The following is a 22,481-nucleotide window of genomic DNA, read 5'->3' on the forward strand; positions in this document are numbered from 1 at the left end:
ATCTGTAACTCCTCTTACCTTGTGATAGGATTCTTTTGAATTTAGGAATAGAATTAGCTGGACTTTCCTCAGCCTATAAAAGCACTTATATACCTACACTTTGCATGAATAGACATGCAGAAAAATATAAAAGATTTTTAGATAGAAATGAATACCAGTCTGTTACTATCAACATTTATTTAAACATCAAGTCTTATAGTTTAAGAGTAACTTGGATAAACTGCATTTGTTTCAGTGCTTAGTTACTCGTTCAGGGCAAGAGGAACCTGCACAGTGTGGCAGCTCAGGCCTCCTGTGAGCAGAAACTGGTGTCAGGAATATGACTGCTGAGAAACTGGCTCCACCATGTGGGCTCTGGAAAATGACCATTACAAGCCAAGAAGAAAGCAGCATCCTTCACTTTAGTTTTCAGCAAAGATGTTTGTGTTGTCTATGGGATAAAGGTAGGATGAATAGTGGAAATGTCAGTAAAAAAAAAAAATTACTGGGAGGAATCAGAAGAATTAATAATCTTAATCTAGTAAAGCTTTATTATCTCTGCCATAAGGGTCTGAGAGAACTGGCCTGTGGTCTCGCTGGTCTAGCACAGCAAGGAAGCTCTTCTAGCTCCAGGAAGGAGTTGAGAGTTCTTCAACAGTTTTCTGACAGATCATCTCCAAGATATTAGTAACAGTAAGAAAGTGACAGTGTGCTACTAAAATTCACCAAAGACATATTTTTTCCTAACAACTACTACATATTCTGCTTACTGATGGCATGACAGAACAGCAAAGGCATGAGTTAATGTAAACCTCTGGCTTAGAGAATTAGTGGCACAATTACTGAGACTTACTTTTAGAATTCCCATACAGATAACATTCTGTGCAATTGCTCCTGCTTGTGCGAAGTCCAAGTATGATCCAGTAGTGACTGAACCACTTCTTCTGCATACCCAATGGTGTCATCACTTCCAACCTTCCTGTTGGATTTTCTCCTAGAGAGACAGAATGCTATCTCTAGGGAGATCTTGTTAAATAGAGTTCTCAACGTGTTTTGCTCATTGAAGTGCATGGTCATTCTTGCAAGTATTTTGCTATCCAGTCCAAACATAGAAAGTTAATTTTTCTATAATAATAATACTCTGTTGGTGTTTATTTTCCTGGTAACACCACAAGTTCTTCATGTGTGTTCAAATCTGTTTCTATGTTTTAATGAACACAAAACTTTACAGGTTTTCTGTCTCTCCCTCACAAGTTACCCTGAACTGGTTAATTTCATTTCATTGCACATTTCTGAAAATCAATATGTACAGCAGCCCTAACTGAAAAGAAGATACTTTAAAAAATATGTTCTTAAAGAAAAAGTGAGTCCAATTTGATCTCTAATTCATCATTGGTTGTACACTACCTTTTGGGGGACAGGGCAATGTTATAAAATGTTCTAATCAATTCTTGGGTTTGGAAATTATTCTCGAATACATTCTATGTACTCCAGTATTGACAATGATAAATGCCAGAATTCATTGAGATGAAAAGCAGATAGATGAGGTGGAACACACGCTGTACAGCTACTCCCTTTGATGAGGAATGGGAGAAGATGCCTCAGGAAGAAATAGATATTGTCTTACTTTGTTCAACTCACTGACAGTATGAACATTCTTCAACTCTGATTACTCAACAGATGAACACCAACAAGGAGATTCAGAAGTGTCTTTCTTTGAGATTGTGCAAGTTTTGAGCTGGCTTCCCGCCAAGTCCCCGAAACCTGACAACAAGGACCTGCTTCCCAGAGAGGGAAGAAACAAAAACCGACCTAAGCAGCCAAAGTTATAGCAAAAAAAATATATATATTTTTCATATGAGACAGATATATACAATGAGAATACTATACACCACAACTCCAGAAATCCCAAACAGCTCCCCAAAAGGAAAGAGGGGGAGGGAGAAGGGAAAAGGACAAAAAGGGACAAAGACCAAACAAGTCAACCAGCCAACTGAAGGTAAATTAGCAAAATCTCACCACTTCTCTTTGAACAAGCAGGATGGCTAGACACAGCCCAGCACTCTCCCCTCACAGGTGGCAGATAACAGCAGTCGCTGTAGGCCTCAGCTCCAGATAAGCCAGACCGAGACAGGCACCCACCGTTCTCGAACCTCGCCGGAAAGGAAGAGAGCGAGGTCCCTCCTGCTGGCTTTATTTATACCTCCAGTTACATAAAGGAATAGCATGGAATACTTCCGTGATCACCTTCCTAGTTCCTTCCTGGTTACATGCTGGTCTCCAGGAAGGCCTAGAGTGAAACCATCACAGAGATATAGTAAAAAAGATATATATTCTTTTCATTTTGTGGTAGAAATGCATAACCATATGGGTTGTATACTGAGGGTCATAGCAGGAATTCACAGTTTGGTTATAAATTTATACCAGACTGAAAGATGGTGACACCTGTTTCATTTAATAAAAAAGCTTTCCATGTGTTTAGTGTTGGAACCAAAACTACTATTTCAATAGTTGATAAACTTCTGCCTATTCTACTTTTCAAAAGCAGTAGAGGAAACCTGCAAAGAAAAGTGCACTCAATATCTGATTTGCAGGCAATTATTCTTTCACGAGTTTGTGTGCTTGAAAAGTATAAACTAATCAGGAAATATCAGAATTATGTAAAATTTCAGCTAACCCATCCACGTGTTTCTTGCAAGAAAACAAAATTCATATCCAAATGAGTGATATTCAGGGTCAAATATGAATGCGTGAACTTTGGTAAGATGTAAGAGAATGTTTGTGTGCAGGCAAGAAATAAACACTTTTTTTTGTACCTGAAAACAGAGAATAAGTGATACTGTATAATCCTGATATTTTTGAGGATCTATTTGATTGGATACACAGAAACCAGGATGAGATATTAAACTCGAACAGCTAAAAATTACTAGAGTGTCTATTCCCCTATGTATATGTATCAAGGAAAGGATACAAATGTTTTCTAGTAAGTTCTTGCTACTTTCAGTCATGATGTTGCATTAGAAATAAAACCAGCAAGCAATTTTTCATTTAAGTCCATTTATTGGTTCTTCGAAGACATAAAAGCAGTTATGTCAAGTGCAGGCAACTAATCTTGTTTTATTGCCCCAATAACAAGAGATTTAAACATCACAGTCAATGTCTTTCAGGTAGAAAGACTCAAACTCTTGTCTCAGTAATTTGTGTTAAAATTTTCTTATCACCAAGATCAACAGCATGTGGATACGAGCAGAAATTTTATATGTAAGACACAGTACAGTAGAAAAAAATGTTGCTTATGAGCTTTCTGTAGTAACATTTTTGTGTGTTGAGATGATGTACAGATTCAAGAGCGGAAAGAAAATCTAAGGGACTCTTAAAATCAATACTTTTAGAAATGCTGCACTCATAATATGAAAAGCTGATCTTCTGGTAAGATTAAGCCAATGCCAAAACATTTGTAAACAAGATTCAATCAATACTTTAGCTTCTGCTGACAGGAACTTAATTTTAAAAAAGAAACTGCTTTATACTAAGCAAAATACACTCCTAATAAACTGAAATATTTACTTTCAGTGGAACTTCAACAATTCTTAGACCATTTCTAAATGAATACAAAGGATCAAACTCTGCCCTCAGTTTCATTTCTGAATTCTCACTGAATTGTGCTGTTGACAATGGCAGAATTTCTTCAATGCTTCCCATTCATAACTTCCCTTTTGGAGCAACATTTTTCTAGTAAAGGTGGAAAATGAAACAGTTAAGGAGCCATTTGTAACCCTTTTGCTTTTTTTTAGGCTTTTACATACCCCTTATAAATATTGCTGCGAACATGTTTGTGGCAACATCTAGAAGAATGCCCACTGTTACCTACTGATGAGTTAGAGGAACACAGAGAACCCAGAACCTTCCTTTGTAGGACGATTTACTCAATATCTTTGACCACCCAACCTCCTGTATGTACAATATGGAACAATCACCCTGATGGTGAATATAATGTAGCAGATCTTTACTCACATGTGGATTCAACCTAGATGGTACTTGTGTTACGCTGAAATGATAAAGTTTGTATGATGAAGGACAGGGGAAGTTAATTGATTGGAAAGTTTCTGTGTGCCAGTGATTCCTTGCTTGGATCATATGTGCAAGCTGATGTGTCTCCCCAGAAAGGAACAGGGCCAAACAGAGTCCACTTATAGTCTCCAGCTACATAGAGTCACAATCAAAAAACCTTAGGTGACTTAACCTGGATTTTTCAGTAGTGGGAATGACAAGTGACACATATGAATCATTCACAAAGATACTTTCCATATGAAACAAAATCCCTCACAGCTGAAATCATTGCTATGCAGGTTAAGATGTCAAAATTAAAAAGCAGGCAGAGCATCAAAACTAAAAATTCATCATTCTGCGAGGTGACATAGGTAACGTAGAGCAGGAGAAAAAAGGCAGTTCCCATTCAACAATACTAAAGCTGCTGTACTATATACAAGGTGACATGATACCAGCAGGATTCTACACTGGATGGGTGAAGTAGCAGCAGCAGTGAAAGAAGATCAACAATGGCAGCAGCAGGACATGGCAAAGACAGCAAATGCTGAAATAACAGCATGATATCTTTTTTTTCTTCACACACAGAAATTGAGTATGCCTGATTATATCCCCAGAATACTAATCCAGTGTTGGATAACAAACTATGAACAAGAGAGGGAAGGGAAAATCTGGCACGTTAAAGGGTTGCTTATTCTTTGGTTGTCAACACTGTTGGTGGGATATCTGAGGAAGATCACTAGAGACTCTGTAGGAATAGACGTTTTGCCTCCTGTCCGTCTCCTGCTTTCCTGAGCTATTGGTTCATTTTTCTACCTTTACTATATTTTCTTTGAAATGACTTTTACATATTGAAACTGAGCCCATTTTTCTTCCAAGACCACTTGGCAGAGAAGTGACACTATCATAAATGCTGAGGCTTTGTGATCAAGAATCATCTATATCTCACAATTCCTTATTAAGCTTAGTATTTCCATACAGTATTTTTTCTGTTTTCAAAATCAGATTCAGTTTGCCACTCAGAATTTCAAGCTGAGAAACACAGACCTGGATCCAGAGGAAAAGCAGTAGACAGCAAAAACTAACTATACTTTGTGATGCAGGGATTTTCTCACTCAGGTTCAGCAGAGTGAGACTTGAGACTTCACTTGAACGAGGCTCTCACTATTCTGCCCTTCACAGGCTGAGGTGGGCGCCAGTTATCAACAAGTGGGTTCACGGGTTCGTTCTCACCATTCTTGGAAAGGCTACGGAGCTTTGCCATCTGCAAAGAAGAAAAACTAAAGTGTCCATGTGGAAGCACTGTGGTTCTTAATGCCTAGAACAAACTCTGAGATGGAGAAGGAATTTTTTTATATAATGACAGGCACACAACGGCAATGACAATTGGTTGTCTATGAAGGAGGATGCACATCTACATTTATGCAAGGTAGTCTGATGGAAAAAGCTGGTGCAGAAGTTTGTATTTTGTTCTGTAAGGCAGAGAAGTGTATGCCAACTGGATTATTAAATTCAATCATGAATTCATCACTTAGCTGTTGTTCTTAAATTCAGTGTTGCTTTGTTAATTGTTAACCTTTCATCCATAAATCCATTCTGAAAACAGTGAAATCAGTAAAAAGGATATACCCTGATTCGAACTGCTGAAGCACTAAAAAGGTCACCTTATCCAGACTGGCTCTCTTTTTTTTCTTTTTTTTTTTTTTTCTCTGTGTAAATGCACATTTGAGCTATATGAATACAATTAGTGCATTACTTTGTGTTAACATTCAGGTTTGCAAGTTGTAAGTAATTTGATCCTTCTCACTGACAGTTTTTAGGAAGTCAAGATCTGCACCAGCAATTTCCTAAACTGAGAAACCAGTGAAATGTTAGTCTCACTTGCCACTTAGTGGTGAAATACACAGAATGAACTGAGGATGCTATGATGACTGAATTTTGTGGCTCGGGGGCACTTCCGCCTTAGCATGTTTTCAGGATCCCACGAACACTCCTGCTGAAGCTATTCCAGGAGGTGTCTAGCAAGAGGGCCTGATTCTCAAGGTCAGTTTTACAGTCCATTTCAACCATCCAATCTGCAGGCAATTTCTCACAGTCCTCAGCTAAAGCTTTCCCTATCAAAAAGGGCAAGGTTACACAAGAGCTCACAAATCTGACATACTGAGACACTGCTGAGAACTGGTAAAAGAGTAGCAGAACTAGGGAGAGTTTACCTGATCTGAGCTGACTTCAATTGGCTCCCTCAGGAGAATCCAAGTGATACACTCCTCACAGGGGGGTGTAGTGAATGAACCATGGTAGGTCCAGTAGTCCCGAGATTTGGGGAAAAGAATTGAAGGATCAAAATGCTGAAAAGGAGCCTCTTTTCCCTTAGAGGAAAAAAAAATTCTGCAGTAAATCCAGGGATATGCATCTTAAAAGACATCAGTATCTATGCTGTTATAAAGGGAGCAATTAAATACCAAAATTCATGCAAGAAATCAATCCCCTCTTTCTCAAGCATTTTCCTGGCAATTAATAATAACTGACATTGTGGTTACATAAATAAATTAAAAGAAATTACAAACTGAATTGTGTGGGACCAAAGATATTCAGTTTTACATTTTTCTATTCTGGAACTATCAAAATTGTGTTTTATTTTTGGTCAGTTGGGATGAAAGTTAAAGGCTGTGGCACTGCAGGTACTGTTACCCTTTTTATCCAACAGAATAGTGGCCAGGCATTTATCCCAGATTCGTTACAGTCTTCTGTCTGAAGGACAGTCTCCTCCCAAGACTGTACTCTAATTACGTTGTTATGGTGACACTCTCAACCTTTTTGTTGGGACTGTTCCATTTAATGCAAAAAAATTAAAATATTTCCTGTAAGAGTACTGTATCGTAAATAACTTACGACTAAAGGTGACTGCAATCAGACAAGGGAGAACAGCAGACACCAAACAACATTTCCTGAGAAGTTTGCCACTGAATAGGATGGTATCTCCACTTTGGAAAGGAGGACTGTGATGAGTCTTCCTTGTTCCCTCTGGACAATAAAAATTAACCAAGGAAATCCAGTTCACTTCTCTACTGGTATTTAGGATGCAGTTCTGGAAAGTGAAATCTCTTATTCCTATATCCTTCTCCTAACATGGAGAATCTGCTCTAGATTGGAACAGAGAAAAAGTGCAATGGCGGGCCATACATCCTTGCACAAACAGAGTAGAAAGAATCTGTCAAGTATATATATCAAGTCTTCAAGTATATCTTCCAGGAAAAATTGTTCTGTAAGTTCAATATGAGTTTGCAGATAACTTCACAAAACAAATTGTGATTTTTCAATAAAAAGAGTGTCCAAAAACTCCTCTGCCTGTAATGCATCAGAGCAATTGAAATTGCATGTGCAATAAACATACCAGTGATGCCATCCATTACTGTTTCGTGAAAAATAAGTAATCTTGGTAAATTGTATGTGATGACAGGAAAGAAAATAAAATAAGAGAGAAAATACAAGCTGTCATTTTCATATGCACCTATATTGCTCTGGTTTTCCTCAGCTGTTACTTTTTCCAGAACCACTACAGAGAATATCTGTATGTAGGAAATCAGACTTCTATTTTTTTTTCTGTTAGAAGTTATAAAATCTCCAGTTAGATAGTCTCAGATAGAATGCAGTGGAGTGGATATCACTGCCATCTTGTCATCATTATATGACACAGAGTTTCATAGGATGATTGATCAATTTTTTAATAACTGTGGCAAAGCTCTTCTGCATGCAAACGGCCAAAAATGCTATAGGGATTATGAGAGAAAGCCAAATCTGTATCAAGACAGATTCCATTGACACAGCAGGGGAGCAATAGGTAGAGTGAAAAAAAAATAACCTTCAGTTCCCTCAAAAGAAAGAACAGAATTGCATTTGAAGACTAAGAAAAGGTTGAAAAAATAAAATTATTATGACTCTTAGTTAGGAGAGAACAAATTTCTTACTCAGGTCAATGACAGTACACACATACATAAATCAAATGCAAAAAATTCTGCTAAATTTGCAAGAAAATGCTTACAGATTTGTAAAATTTAGCCCTGGTGATTTGGTGATATATTCAAGGTCAAATACAAAAAGGGATTTTCAGCATCATTAGAAGTATAAAGTTTATGATGAAGTAGAATTGCTAAACTATACCCAGAGATTGGGTTTATATTCAACAATAATGCTAAATACCAGTAGATGCAATATCTCAATTCTCTGCAAATAACTCCCTTCTGCAGTGGTATCTATGCAATCGGTAAGGGCTGTGAGCCTTAGATCATTAATTAAACTAGAAAATAATTTAGAATATGTTTGCAATGCCATTTGTGTTAGCATCATAGGAAGAGAGGACTGGTGCACAAACTGCACCATGTAATCCCTTTTATAAATAAACACAGTTCCATCTTAAAACTAATAACATTTTTAATCTCTTCTACATAGACTGGGAGCCTCACCCATCATTCCTATGAGTTTCTTCTCATTTCAGGCTAAGTTTCTGACTCCTTTATATGCATATGTTTTGGCCACTGCTGTCCTCATATTCAAAAACCTTTTCATTTCTTCTTGCTATTTGCACACTAGCCTATTTTTACAAAGCAGTACCAATAAGACTATCAGTGGTGTATGCAAGGATTGATAAAAAAATCCTCTACAACAAGAATACTTGCAGAAGTGAGGAGTTATCTGTTTAAATAAGTAAAAGAAAGTATCCTGCCCTACATTCCAATGTATCACCTCTGGTGCTACTCTTAGGCACCAAGATGATGCCAAAAAATGAATCTGAACTTTTGATTTCTACTTCTGCTGCTTTTCAGCAACATTATATCACCAAAATTCTTTTGATACCTTAGTCTTAATGTTATCAATTTCTTCAAGAATTCTCTTCATCTCTGGTTTGGGAGTTTTTCCAACCTGCAAGGCAAAGCACAAGTACTGTATCTTTTTCATCATGTTCCACAGTATTGAAAGAATTTCAGCATATCCCATCTGTCACATTAGGCAGCAGCACTCTCAGAGCATCCAGTAGAGACTGACAGAAAATGACATGTGTTAAAAGAGCATCCAAAATAGCAGATTGCAGTAACTGGCTTTGCAATTGGAACATGTGCGGAAGGACTCTACAAGGCATCACCGACTGTCTGAGGTGAACTACACACTCAGACAGTGTGATCTACACTCTCCAGGGCCTTGCCCTTGGCTCTTCTTTGAAAGCAACCCACAACCACTGTGAGACATATGAGCACTCAGCAAAGTGTTTATGGTCTGAAGAGCTGGAGTTCCTGCAGATACTTCAAATGTTCTGCAGCACATATGCAGTCAGATCAGTCTGTGACATAAGACATATGATGAGATTCATGTCTCGATATCCTCAAGCTGTGGGGTCACTTTATTACTTGTGTTCCTGACATTTAGCACTTCCAAAAGCTTTGACATGGCTCTGCATCCCAGAAGAGTAAAGACAGTATGCCTAAGATGTGCTGTAATCGCCATTTTTTTTTCAAAAGAGATGAAATTCAACTCTTCAGGAGATAATTCAATCCTGTTTTAGTAGTATTCCAAACACCAGTAATAGAACATGACAAACTCTGTGAAAAACAATGGCTCCTTTACCAAAGAGCAAGAAAGAAAGAGGGAAAGAAGGCCAAAGAAGATATAGTGATACCACTTTTCTAGACCTTTTATCTGACCTTAATATGATTATTAAGAACATAGTGTAATGCTTTGTAATCTGTGTTTTACAAGACAGTGCTTTAGTCTAAAATAGACCAAAAGAAATGACCAAGTAAGAATAATCCAAGGATGTAATCATAGGGGAGAATCTGGACAGGTGCTGACCTTCATTTTAAACTAACCACAAGAGAAAAGGTCAGGCTGGCTCACAGTATAACAGAATTAAAATGACATTGTATCTAGTCTGCCCAGGGACACTGTGGCAAAATTAATTACATCCACTTACTATTGCTTGCGCAAATGCCACTTACAGGTGATAAAACAATAAAAGGAAACCTATTCTCTGATGATGTGTTCAAGCTGATATGCCTACCTGCAGGTAAAAGGACAGCCACATATCTGAAGTTTGCATAATTTATTGCTATTAGGCTGTGTGCCTGTTAGTGTTTCTCAATGTCCTAGACCATGTACAGATTTGATACTAGGATTGCTTTCTTTCTGTTAAGTTTTAAAAAAAATCAATTAGGAAATACTGGTACAAAATTATTTTGTTATGGAGCTGTTGTATTTCAAGGTTAGAATGTTCAGTGAAATTCTTTTACCATGAATTACTTCTTTTTGGAGTAGGTTCATTGAACTCCTTTTGATTCCCAGCTTAAGTGGGAATCAGCCAGAGACCAGGGAAGGGAATCAGTCAACATAACCTTGCTGAGAGGCAGGTGCAACACCTGCTAGCAGACAACAGGCAAGAGGAAACACTTATACGGTGCAGTGTCCTCCCCACTCAATGCACACCACAGTAAAAGGCTGCTCAGCTATCAGGGACAAAGTTAGCAAATGTCCCAGGCTTGAAGTTATGGATCTCTTGTTCAATACCCATCATGCCACTGGTATCACAAATGGTGTCAGAAGTTGGCTCTGAATGGGTTAGTGCACGGAATCTGGAGCGCTCAAGTCCAGAAGTACTGAAGTCAACTGCTTTGAATGTTTTCCTGCAAAACGATGCAGTGCGTGATAAAACAATGGGAACATTTTCCCCTGGTAACTAGAGGAGGATGAAAAACACAGAGATTATAAAGACTGAATATTTGCCACTTACTTTCAGAAAAATGCCTATAACAGCCACACCATCAGGTTGTTTCAAAGCTCCAGCAAAATTACCATGTTTTGGATTCCAGTGCACCATATGTAACTAAAAATCAATGAAATTTCAGTTATAAATACAAGAAATTGCCAGCAGCACAATCTTCACTTTAAATTAAATAAAGAAAAGTGTCCAGTACACAGTAAGTAAAAGAATGGACATGAAAACGAAACCTCTATGTAAATATTTCTAACTGCTGTTTCCATGCTTCTATATGCTCACACTTTCTATAAAGCGTTGCTTCACATTGAATTGAAACATGAGGAAAAAAATGAAGTTTCCTACGCAGTAATCAGACAATGCAACTATAAGTAGTTTAACCCAAGCACATGACATGGACACATTCTGTGCATAAAACACCTACTGACATGCACTTCATCTCAGGTACATTTTTAGATCTTCCGGTTATGCAGATATCAGCTCAAGGATTTACACTGGGTTGTCCGTAGTGCATGCATTATTGTTTTGTATCTCTTATTACTCTTGACACATTGTACTGGACAGGAGTGGGGATAGTAATATGACATTTCTCATGTCTACTTTCAACAATAATGTATTTTCAGGATATAGTTCAAATTTTTACATCTCTGTCCAGAAAATCTGTAGCTCATGCATATAGCTACAAATGCTACAAGCAGCGGTATGGAATCTCAGACTAAGTAGCATCTGCAACTCAGTGTTATACAGGAAAAAAGTCTTTTTCTTAAAGTTCATTTAAATTGACAACAAAGTAGTTTGCCCTGAATATAATTAATGTATTGTTCTCTGTTTCTTTTCTCTTGAGGATAAGGATTTTATTGCTAAGGATAAAGTTGGAGCAACTATATATCTTTGGTTGCAATGTAGGAAAATTTCATACATTCCAGACTTTCTTCTCCTGTCAATAAATACACGAGTACTGCTAACAAAAGTAACATAAAAAGTCTGTGCTTGAGCTAACCAAGAAATGGTTTGAGGAAGCAGAATTCTTCTTTTAGTTGGCCGCAGAAAGTAGAGCACTAGCAAGGTTTGGCTGCGGTTAAGGAAGAAAATTTCCAAGCCATCTCCCACAGTCATCTCTGCAAGGTTTGTGCATGCTGATCCTGAAAATATCTGCCTCAGTTTTGTCCTGTGACAGGTGGGCAAAGCCTCTCTAAGCTCTGTACCTTGAGGGTATAGTTATAAGGCAGGAAAACACTACTGCAGGATTTTTGTGGGCATAGATATATATTTTGAGACTACTTTCAAATAAGATGAAGAAGGCAACATTTGTTAGTAATTCACTAGCATCAATAGCCAATTTTCTTATATTTATGACCGGAAGAAGTCTTCAGGGCCTAAAAAAGGCATTAATTTTAGAAAATTTGGACAACAGTCCTTCAGTAGGTTACATTAAAAAAAAAAAACAAAAATGAAACAAAAAATCTATTTTCCATGGTTCATGAAAATAAATCCAGTTATTTTAAAGCAGAGATGTCCAGAAACTAAAATCTACTCTGAATCAGTTTCGAGGTGGACCTAATTTTGAATGTCAGTTTATCAAATGTGATTTTACTAAGCTTTTCTATTAATTCATAATGCTTTCTGAAACTAACTTGGTAACCCAAGCTATACCAGAAATGGCTAAAAGCTAAAAAACAGCAGCAGAAAACAGATCTTCCTATTTGAAAGTAACCAATTGGTTTATGAAAAATATTTTTAAAACATTCTAAAATACCATAAAAACTCTTGCTTGAAGAAAAGAAGTCTGTGTTAGTATATACTTGCAAAGACACATTTATTGCCATGTAACTTATCCCACTGCACGCTAACCAATATTCACAAGTTCCACAGACAGAGAAAAATTAATGACTAAATACTAGAAAAAGGGAGAACGGTTAATCTGCTCAGATGCAAAATCAGTCGAATTCCAGTTAACACTGAATACTACTATTAAAAATCAGTCCTACCTCTGCTGCATATTTCACCCCATCTATAACATGCTCAGAGCCGTGGTCATCAGAGGAACCCCAGTGCAAGTGCAGCTGCCGCAGCCTGTAGGCGCCGGTGAGCGGGCCCCCTCTCAACACTGCAAGGGACAATCTGCGTCAGCACCAGCCGACAAAACCCTGGCACACGCGGTCTCTGAACGGGGACCCACCGGAGCACCTCCTTTAAATCCAGCAGATTGCAGTGGGGGGTCACAACACTCACCAGTTCACGTGGTTGGGTCTACATTCTGTTATCACTCAGGAGTTCTGTTTGATGTGAAAACTGTGGAAACTGCTGTGAGTCAAGCATAGAATCAAACCCCACCTGGCCAACAAGCCTTTTTTCTCCTGGCAAGTGGACACACTACAGTTTATGATGTGGAGAGAGAAGGAAGGTTTTCACAGATGGTTCTTGTCAAGAAAGGGTCTGTCGTAGAAGGATTGGGGTTAGGGCTGTTAAATTAATCCAGAGATGCTTCGAAGAGTACCTCTAGTCCATGACTGGCATACCTTTTACAGTTCAGACAACTAACCAATGGTTACAGCATAGGTTGCTGCTCCTAAAAAAAAGTAAAAATTAAAAAAAAAAATCTATTTCTAGAAAGTTAGGGAAGACAATAAAGTTTAAATTGTTCTCAAGCCTCCAATGAAACAAATTAAGAAGCTGTTACTTCTCCTGTCTTTAGCCAAATAATGCTGATCATGCATCAGTCTGACAGTTGACATCAACTCTGACTTTCAAAAAATCACACCTGCTCTTTCAGCCTGGAGATTCTTTTGAGCAGGGACTGCTTAGAGGATAAGCTCTCAAATGTATTTTTCATTCATTACCTAAGGTTGGAATGAGTCGTGTTTCCTTACACAGAAAGCTGATAATGTAGTTCACAACTGCAGTGCCAGAAGACCTTGTTTAAATAGCATTCAAGTTTGAACTTCTACCAATAGCTTTGAAGTTCAAAGTTAACATTGAAATAATAAATCCTCTTTTGCCCAATGGTCTCAAATGAATTCTTGATATCATATGTGTTGGAATACCTACACAGAGCAAGAGGTTTAACTTTGCAGTTTCTCTTTTTAGTTGGTAGGTGTCACAACCATCAAGGGGAGGGATGGAAAAAAAGCCTTGTTGAGTTTTAGGCATGCAGTTCCTCTTATTTTTTCAGTTTGTTCGTACATCAATAAATTATCCTAAGTCAATATGGTTTTGAGTAAACTTTCTGTAGAGGCCTTCAATGGAAAATATTTTATATTATTATAATCACTGTTATTCTTATTTCACTTTTGAATATAAAACAAATAAAGCATAGACTCTAAGGTTCAACTCCTCACAAGTATTTGCTTGCCATTTCAAGCTGGAATCAATGGGAGGCAGGGACTTTCAGGAGCTGAATTTATGTGATTTACTGACACTTAAAAGCTGAATCAGTATCAGAGTTGGAGACTCATTTAGCAGTCATTTCTTAAAGGTGGCCCTTTCCAGAGCTCAAATACTGTGAAGCACTTGAAAATAGCACTTCATAACAGGACATAAATCTCTATAGCATGAAAACAAATCTTTTTAAAATTAAAAATTTTCCATATAATTGGAAAATAAAGGCTATCTTTAAGCTATATTTCTTTTTCCAATTAAAATGAGATCTGTAACTACTACTTATCTGTTGCCACTGTAGAAGCCAACAAATGAAGATAATAAAATGGCTATGAAATTCATTCTCATGAATTTCAGAGCTGTCAAACATTGTATTTTATTCTGATCAGACACGTTCCTGTGAAATGTTTGAGTCCTAAATTACTGTCCAGCAGCCTGCAGAAAGTCAGGGCAGCCAGGAGTGAATGTACACACTTGATACTCAGAGAACAACAGAGATGATGGGGAGGGGAGAGGCAGGGAGGGAACAGAGCGAAGATGATTTAGAGGAAGAGCTGCACCAAGGGCTGTACTTTGCTTGTCAAATCTTTCTCCAACACAGTTCCTTGGGCAGACATCTTCTTCAGCAACCTGTCTAAACATTTCAGCCTTTAGGAAGCTGCAAAGAAGACAGAGTAGAACCCCCACATGAAAAAGTTCTTTATCAATTTACTTTTCATGCTTTCAGTCATGGCATGAGTTTTATGCACTGCTTGTGGAAGAGCATTCCAGTTTATAAAAGGGCCTTGTTACAAGGGCAGGTAGTGATAAGACAAGGGGGTACATCTTCAAATTGAAAGAGTATGATTACATTGGATATTAGGAAGAAATTCTTTGCTGTGACGATGGTGAGGGATTGGAATAGATTGGTTGAAGAAGTTGTGGGTGCCCCATGCCTGGCAGTGTTCATGGCCAGGTTAGACGGGGTTTTGAGCAATCTTGTCTAGTGGAAAGTGGTGGTGGTGGTGTAGTTGGAACTAGATGATCTTTCAACCCAGACCATTTGGTGATTCTATGATAATAAAAGTGCAGTTTATGTTGAGACCACTGTGTAGAAATTGTGGTAATAAATACTAAAGGACCATACAAATACACAACTTAGACATGGTCCTGGTCCTAAATAGTTTAGATTCCATCTGAGACATATGGAAAAATAGCAGGTAGCTGTAATGGTAAATAAAGAAATCCAAGGAAACAATGATCTCATCAAGATAAACACAAGCGATATTGATCTTTCAATGTAATATGGATGTATTTCATTAATTATATAGCTTACTAAGAACAAAATCCCAATACAAATGCCATCAAAGCAGATGGAGAAAAATACAAAGGAAAGTAACTGTTTTCCATTAGTTAGATTGCTTGATAATTTGATTGCAGTCAATTCTGCATGCTCTTGAGATGTCTTTGCATTATATTATGTTGTCAATTTATTATTCATTTTGACAGTTGTTGCATGTCTGCATCCAGAGCTACACAGATATAGTTCTGGAATCAAGGTTTGAAAAATTTAGCTTAAAGATATGAGACTGCTCGCTCTCAGTTCTATAGCAATGCCATACCATAGCTTTCAAGAAACTATGAAATGCTGTTTTCATAAATGATGTTTTAATAGCTTTTTTAGCCTATGGAGTACCTGAAGAATTCCCATACAGAAGAAATCAAGATCACAGTCAGTGGAAATATATGTACAAGTTTTTTGTTTACAGGGTGCCTCAGAGCCTTCTAAATCTCTCTGGGCACCACTCTTTTCCCTTACACAAAACCTGAGGATATGGTGTCTGTGTTGAAGGAGATGACACAGAAGTCCACCTTCCAGCTGAGTCTGTATTTCAGGGTGACCCTGCAGCTACAATCTCCCTGTCCCACCTACAGATTCACCAGAATAAACCCCAGGAGCATCCTTTTACATTCCCAAGTGACTTTTCTCTGCTGGCCTGCGCAGGCTGGATACTAGGGGATGCTTTTTGATGCTCGGCGCTTTGCAAACCTCGATTCCTAGCAAGGCCAGACAACCAAACCAGAAACTGACCTGATCGATCAAAAGTGTCGTCGAAGACGACGCGACAGGTGCGCCCGTTGTTCAGGATGGTTTTTGCTGCCCCGGGATCGTAACTCGCATGCCAAGTGGGAAGAGAGTTGTCGTGCTGCACGTCCTTGCTGTTGATCTCAATGGGCGACTGCTTGTCTCCCTTGGCAAGGGGGTAGTTTTCGTGCCAGCGCTCGGGTCCTGAGGTACAAAGGCAAAGGAGACGTCTCCCCGGCTCAGCCGGGCTCAGCCGGGCTCAGCCCCGTCCCGCCCGACGGCCCTGAGCCCCGCTCACCATTGTCGCTGTCGTACCCCCACACGGACTGGGCCATGGTGCCGCTACCCGCGCCCTGTCCCGCTCCCTCCGCTGCGATTCCGCTGGCGCGGTGGTCCCTTCCTTCCCTCCCTCCTTCCCTCCCGCCCCGGGGGGCTTTTTATAGACCGCCACGGCTTCGCGTCCTCCCCGGAGGGAGGGCAGGAGAGGGCGGCGGCGGGAGGCTGCGGGGCAGGCAGGGCTGGGGGCGGTGCGGGGCGGTGGGAGCCGAGGGGTGGGCGGATGCGTGTTCTCCCCTCTGGAGAAGCAGGGGATGCCGGCGAGACGCCGCGGCTCCCTTCATCCCGCTGCCTCAGGCACGGTTCAGCCCGGGGACAGGCGGTCTGACGGCGCGGGCGGGCAGGTGCTGGTGCCGCTCCCCGCAGCCCCGCGGCGATGGGGAGCTGAGAGCGTGGAGAGCTCACCGGCTGAACCAGCGCGGGGAGCCGGCACCAGGGAACGCAGTTCTCCCCTCTGCGGGCAGTGCCATGGGCAGGAAGCCTACCAGGGAGTCTGGACGAGCTCCCAGGGCGGGCAAACTTCAGCAGTCTTGCTTCCCGGATTTGACGAATACTCTCATCAATAGCTCCGAAACGCCCTATGTCTGAAAGGCAGACATATATCATAGCCTGCAAAACCATGCTTTTGTGCAAAGGTAGACTACCAGCCCTCAAGGAGGACATTCCTGACCATTGGCTCAAATCCGGGTTTTTTGTGTTGTCCAGTCAGTTCTCCTTCATGCAGGGAGCTTTACACCGAGTCCATTTCTCATGTTTGGCAACTTAGCAGTGGGTATTTCGATCAGGAAAGCATTTGTTTTTCAGATGGTGGGGAGTTAGCAATCAGTATGGTTGTGTTAGTTGACTTTGTCTGCACGTCTACGTTGAACGCTCAGAGCTTTTTTCTCAAATGCCAGCTTTGCTGTGGTCTCCCTTGGCTTTGTCAGTCCACATTAACACTGCTGTCACTGTATCTACCTTGAGCTAAATACTACCTCAAACTACGCAACTCTAGTTAAATACCATTCCAAAATAAATATTTGGGAGTCAGCCAAGAAGCATCACAAACCATGGAGATTTCCAACATAGTTGCAGTGAACTTGTTTAAATCCTTGTACCCATCAGCACTGGAATGCAGCATGGAAATAAACATGCAGTTTTGAGAGGTTATAAACCCTTTGTATTAGTGAAGTACAGAAAAAAGGCCGAGAAGCTGCAATATGCAGAACCTAAGATTAGTTTTGTCTTATTTCATGTCCCAAAACCACCTGGAAGGTAAAGGTGAAGATTCCCCTTCTCGTTTATGTATGTAGCTAGGCTAATAAAGATGGACTTTGTTTAGAATAACTAAAATTATTTCATTGAACTTGTTTAGTAAATTCTTCTCACTCTGAATTTAATTGTAAGTAGGCATCCTGATCCCTTTGAGAGAAAGGTAGGACAAGATCTGTCACTTAGGAATCTGTATCTGAGAAAATTTATGTAGCAAGGTGTATCGTATGTTTACATAGAGAAGATATGTCAAACTGAAACTCACTGAACATCAGCAACTTACACAGTATTTTAGAAGCATCCTCTTGTCATCTTTAAGGATACAAAGATGTGTTCATTAACAAAGTATCCTTCAAAACAAGTAGTTTCTCATATCTTCTTTTGGCAGAATTCTATTAAGAAAATACTAGGAGATGATTTAGGTACAATGTTATGAAAAATTACATCTTTCATTTTTAAAAGAGAACTCAGACAAAAGAAAATACACTTTTTTACTCTGTCATCAATCAATTGGATAATGTCATATTTGTTGCAAGGGCAGGCATGTAAAGTTGACACCTGTTGCAATTTTAATTCAGAAAGCTTAGATATTAATCCTTTTGAATTGGTTTCTATCTCATCTGTCTAGAGAGAAACATTTGTGAGCTCATGAAATTCTAATTGGAACAGCTCATTTTCTGTCTGTATAAACATACAACTTTAGTGGCCTTGTTCATGGAAGTCTGAGAGAGACTTTAATCAGCTTCATATATACAAGGAATGTTTATTGGAGCCATTTAGGTAAGGGACATAATTTGTGTTACACAGAAAAAGGTGCAAGTCAGTTCTTCCCCTAGTATTTAAATTCATTGCTCTATGTGACAATTTATACAATCTTCTCTATTATATAAATAGGGATGCCCATCCAACAGCAAAAGTCTTCATATTTTAACTTTCCAGGGAGTTGGTCCTGTTGCACCCAGAGGAACAGTACTTTGTCAGCTTGTGCATATTACGGCTTCCAGGCAGTGACTTACATGTAAGCGAGAAATGCTCAGATTGACAGTGTAGGTACTTGGAGTCAACCCTAGGTACTGAGTCATGTCACAGCGTCTCACTGAATGTGTTCTTTTCCTGTTGCTTTCCTCATCAAAGGTATAGTAGCTTTGTCTGCAATAAGAGATAATCAGAATAACATTTTTTTTGCATCCCTTAGGACTTACTTTCACATTTATCCTTTTCTTCTGATATTGGCTCAGAAACTAATTATCATCTAACTTGTATAACATTGCTTTCTCTAGGAAGTAAATACTTCTGTCATGGAAGTGCTGTTATAACTAAGAAAAGGTCACAGCTTTAAATGTTGAAAAAGAGCAGTGTTACCTAGTGCACCCACAACTTCATTACAGTGATTTGTTTCTATTTTGTAAACCTTAGACAAGTTTTAAAAGCCAACAGCCATCTGAAATAGCAAAGGCAAGAGCATAACAAGATTAAGCTATACCATTCATAAAAAATTTCAAGATTTCTGAGAGCCCAGCTGCAGTACTTTTACTCACAGTGCCACAGTATGCCACTAGTGAAAGCATCTTCACAATATCTTCTGAAAAGAAATTATGTTTATATCCACTGTTCAGGTGGAGAAATGAGGTACAATATTTTTAAGGATGGCTTTCATAAAAGTTGTCCTACAATTTAAAAAATCCTGGCTGAATTTTCTTACCTCTGAGTACATGAGAAGACTGCAAAACAGCAGGGAATACACTTCAACCTTCCTTACTCTATGCTTTGATCAGTTCACACTTGCTCAAGATTGTATCTGTATTCAGTAATACTCAGTAGCACTGTAAGACACAGCAAGTTGACATCTGTTTCACCAGGAAGATAAGGTTTGAGAAATCAGGGAAAGAAAGGTAAAAGGAAAATCCAGGCATTAAACTGACCAAAGCAAATGGCAGATTTCAGGAGCATCATTAATGGTTGGAGTTGAAAAGTATTAGTTGCAAAAGGAAAGCTGTTCATCCATTCATAGTGTTCTGATTTTGAATTTAAAGCTAGAAGGAAGTGTTGTTCAGAAGTGATCTGAGCAACAACTGGAGATTGCTAGGTGAAGTGCAGGCTGAATAAATACTAAACTTGGCTTCTCTCAGACTTTTAGAATTATCAAATAATACAGGAATTATAATGAAAGGACTTCAGTAAAAAGCAAGTGATGTCGTTAAAGAAGGCAGCTGACCTTCCACTTTGAAAGATGCCTGCCACATAGCTTTCTACCCCTGCTGTACCTGTAAAAATATAATATCAAAAAGCAGAATACTCCAATCTCAGCAGATATAGACCATCAAGCTCTGTGCTAAACTGCTTCTCCGTTGCGGTAATTAAACCAGCCATGTAACTGAAGAGAAATGCAATGGGATGAAATAAGACCAAAAGTGAGAGGTTTTAGCCTACACAGCAGTTGCAGACTGGCTCTTGTCTGAAACTGGTACCCAGTCACAGGATCACAGCTGGGCACCTGGTGACAACAGTTTACTTCAAAAGCTTATCAGAATAAATAAAACATGGTGGTCCTGTTGGATACCTAACCAATAAGATTCTCTTCATCCAAAAGAGGGTTTTGTACATTTGTCACTTTAATGAAAGATCAAAACAGGAGGACCAGTAGTAAATAACATGCAGTAGCTCTGGAATACTGTCTTCTCTTGGACTTACAGTTCAGATGCAGAATTTAGTTCTGCTAAACAAACAAAAGGCATAATCATTCTGATCTCTCTTAAGAAAATACCTTACTTTAAGTCATAGAGACTTTCTTTCTTGAGAATGGAAAGCAGGACTAAGCAGACTCTGGAAAATGGCTCAGATCCATGGCTTTACCCAGAGCACACAAAACACACACAAGAATGATGCATGGAAAAGTGACTTGCAGTGGCTTTGAGATCTGCCAGCTATGACTAGCTTGGTCAATACCTTGACATAACTAGAACAATCAAAATGCTGCTTCATCTCAGCAGCTGTGTCCAGGAGCCAGCATGATAGCTAGGAATGGCTGACTATAAGGGGACACATAGAGGTAAATATGCCAGTAGGATGTAATTCAAGAATCCCCCTGCTTGATGCTAAGTTTTCCAGGTTCCACCATGATCAGGGATATTTCCCATGGGTGATTGCATGCAAAGGGCTTTACTGGAGTGCGGAATGTGCCCACATTGGGCACATTGTTAAATGAGCAAAAGCATTTACTCAGTGCCTGTGGCCAATCTAAATATAAAATGTCTTCCACTATATTTAATAGCTTGTGGAAGAACACAATACAACAGAAAGGAATCTGATAATACACAATATGGAAGGGGTAGCAGTGTTTTTTGACATATTGCACGTTGCATGCCAGGCAGTGCAAGAAAGGCATGTCACTCAGTGCTTTTGATTGAGGAATACCATGGTGGCATGCCATAGCCAAAAAGCCAAATTGTCATATGCCTTCCACTTTGCCGAGATGCCATGCTATGGAAAACATTGTAGGAATGAATGGAAACCCCCACTGACAGCCAGATCATGTTGGGAGATGTGCCAAAGGAAAATGAGAAGCATATTGGGTCAATTTTTTTGTTTTATACACAGTGAGTTTTTTAGCTACATTCACTTTATTTGTGTAGCACATCTAGATGAACATTAGGCAGACTTTTAATGCATCTTTCCATTTCAGAAGGCATGTAACTCAGCAGTCTGCAGTTTGGACTCTAGGACCCTGCTTGCAAAATCCCATCATTCTCCTGTTGTGGCTCAGAACATACATTACTGTTTCCAGAACTTAATATTCAGTCAATGAGATACAGCAAACATGGAAATAATAAGCCAGGCTTTAGATTTAGCAAAATAAACTGAGATGAACAATTTTCCTTCTGGCAATATATTAAAATGAGCATAGACTTGAAGGAATAGCAGTAGCAGAAAAAAGAATTTTAAAAAAATAAATTTATTATTTATCACATACAGATCTGATACAAAAAACAAACAAACCAACCCAAAACCAAAAAGAACAACCAAACAAAAAACAAAAAAATGAAAAAACAAGCCTGCCTATTTCAGATATGTCTTCCAGAGCTGAAAAAATAAACTGATAAACTCTGCAGGAAGATGACTCTCCTCTTCTTTACCATAGGGATTTGCTTGAACGGCACTCACACTGAAATCCAAATCTGAGCTGGGCTGTCTACTTTTATGTACACTGGCACAGTCTGACTTGAAATAATCCAAGTATGAGAATTTGACCTGTACTGTTTGCTTTTATAAGATCTGTACGTGCCCATTTGGAAATTCTAGCAGATTGGCAACTCTTCTATATCAAGGCAGAGTTTTATGTATGACCTTCATCTTGTGTGATACTCTGGCAGTAGCATCTACCTGGGAACAGTCCTAACCAGACTATGGAAATGCTAACATTGCTGGAGAAGTTCCTAAGGGTTTTACAAACAGCATCTCAATGAAATATGCCACATAATTAATGATGCAGCAAATTGGAAATACTTCATGCATATTTTCCAGTGAGATACATCCCCCTGAAAGAGAATGTTATCACAAAATCATTGGATGTGTTTCCAGCCCTTGAAATATGCTCTCTGCAGGCAGAACAGTTTTTGTCTCATAAACATCTTCCAGAAATCCCTTGGTATCTGTTTTTCCCAA

General features: G+C 39.1%; 1 protein-coding gene across 1 annotated transcript; it reads right to left on the reverse strand.

The window, feature by feature from the left end:
* Positions 1–3,030: 3,030 nt before the first annotated feature.
* On the reverse strand, positions 3,031–16,567 carry LOC103763044 (carbonic anhydrase 3). Its single transcript, XM_018074715.3, has 7 exons — positions 16,531–16,567; positions 16,239–16,436; positions 12,778–12,896; positions 10,805–10,897; positions 8,881–8,946; positions 6,240–6,395; positions 3,031–5,290 (listed from the first exon to the last, which is right to left on the reverse strand). The coding sequence occupies exons 1-7, from the start codon at positions 16,565–16,567 to the stop codon at positions 5,171–5,173; spliced, it is 789 nt and encodes a 262-aa protein (XP_017930204.2). The 3' UTR covers positions 3,031–5,170.
* Between the last annotated feature and the right edge of the window lie 5,914 nt (positions 16,568–22,481).

This window comes from Manacus vitellinus, unplaced genomic scaffold (assembly GCF_001715985.3).
Source record: "Manacus vitellinus isolate BGI_N305 unplaced genomic scaffold, ASM171598v3 scaffold_1_pilon, whole genome shotgun sequence".
Taxonomy (NCBI): Eukaryota; Metazoa; Chordata; class Aves; order Passeriformes; family Pipridae; genus Manacus; species Manacus vitellinus.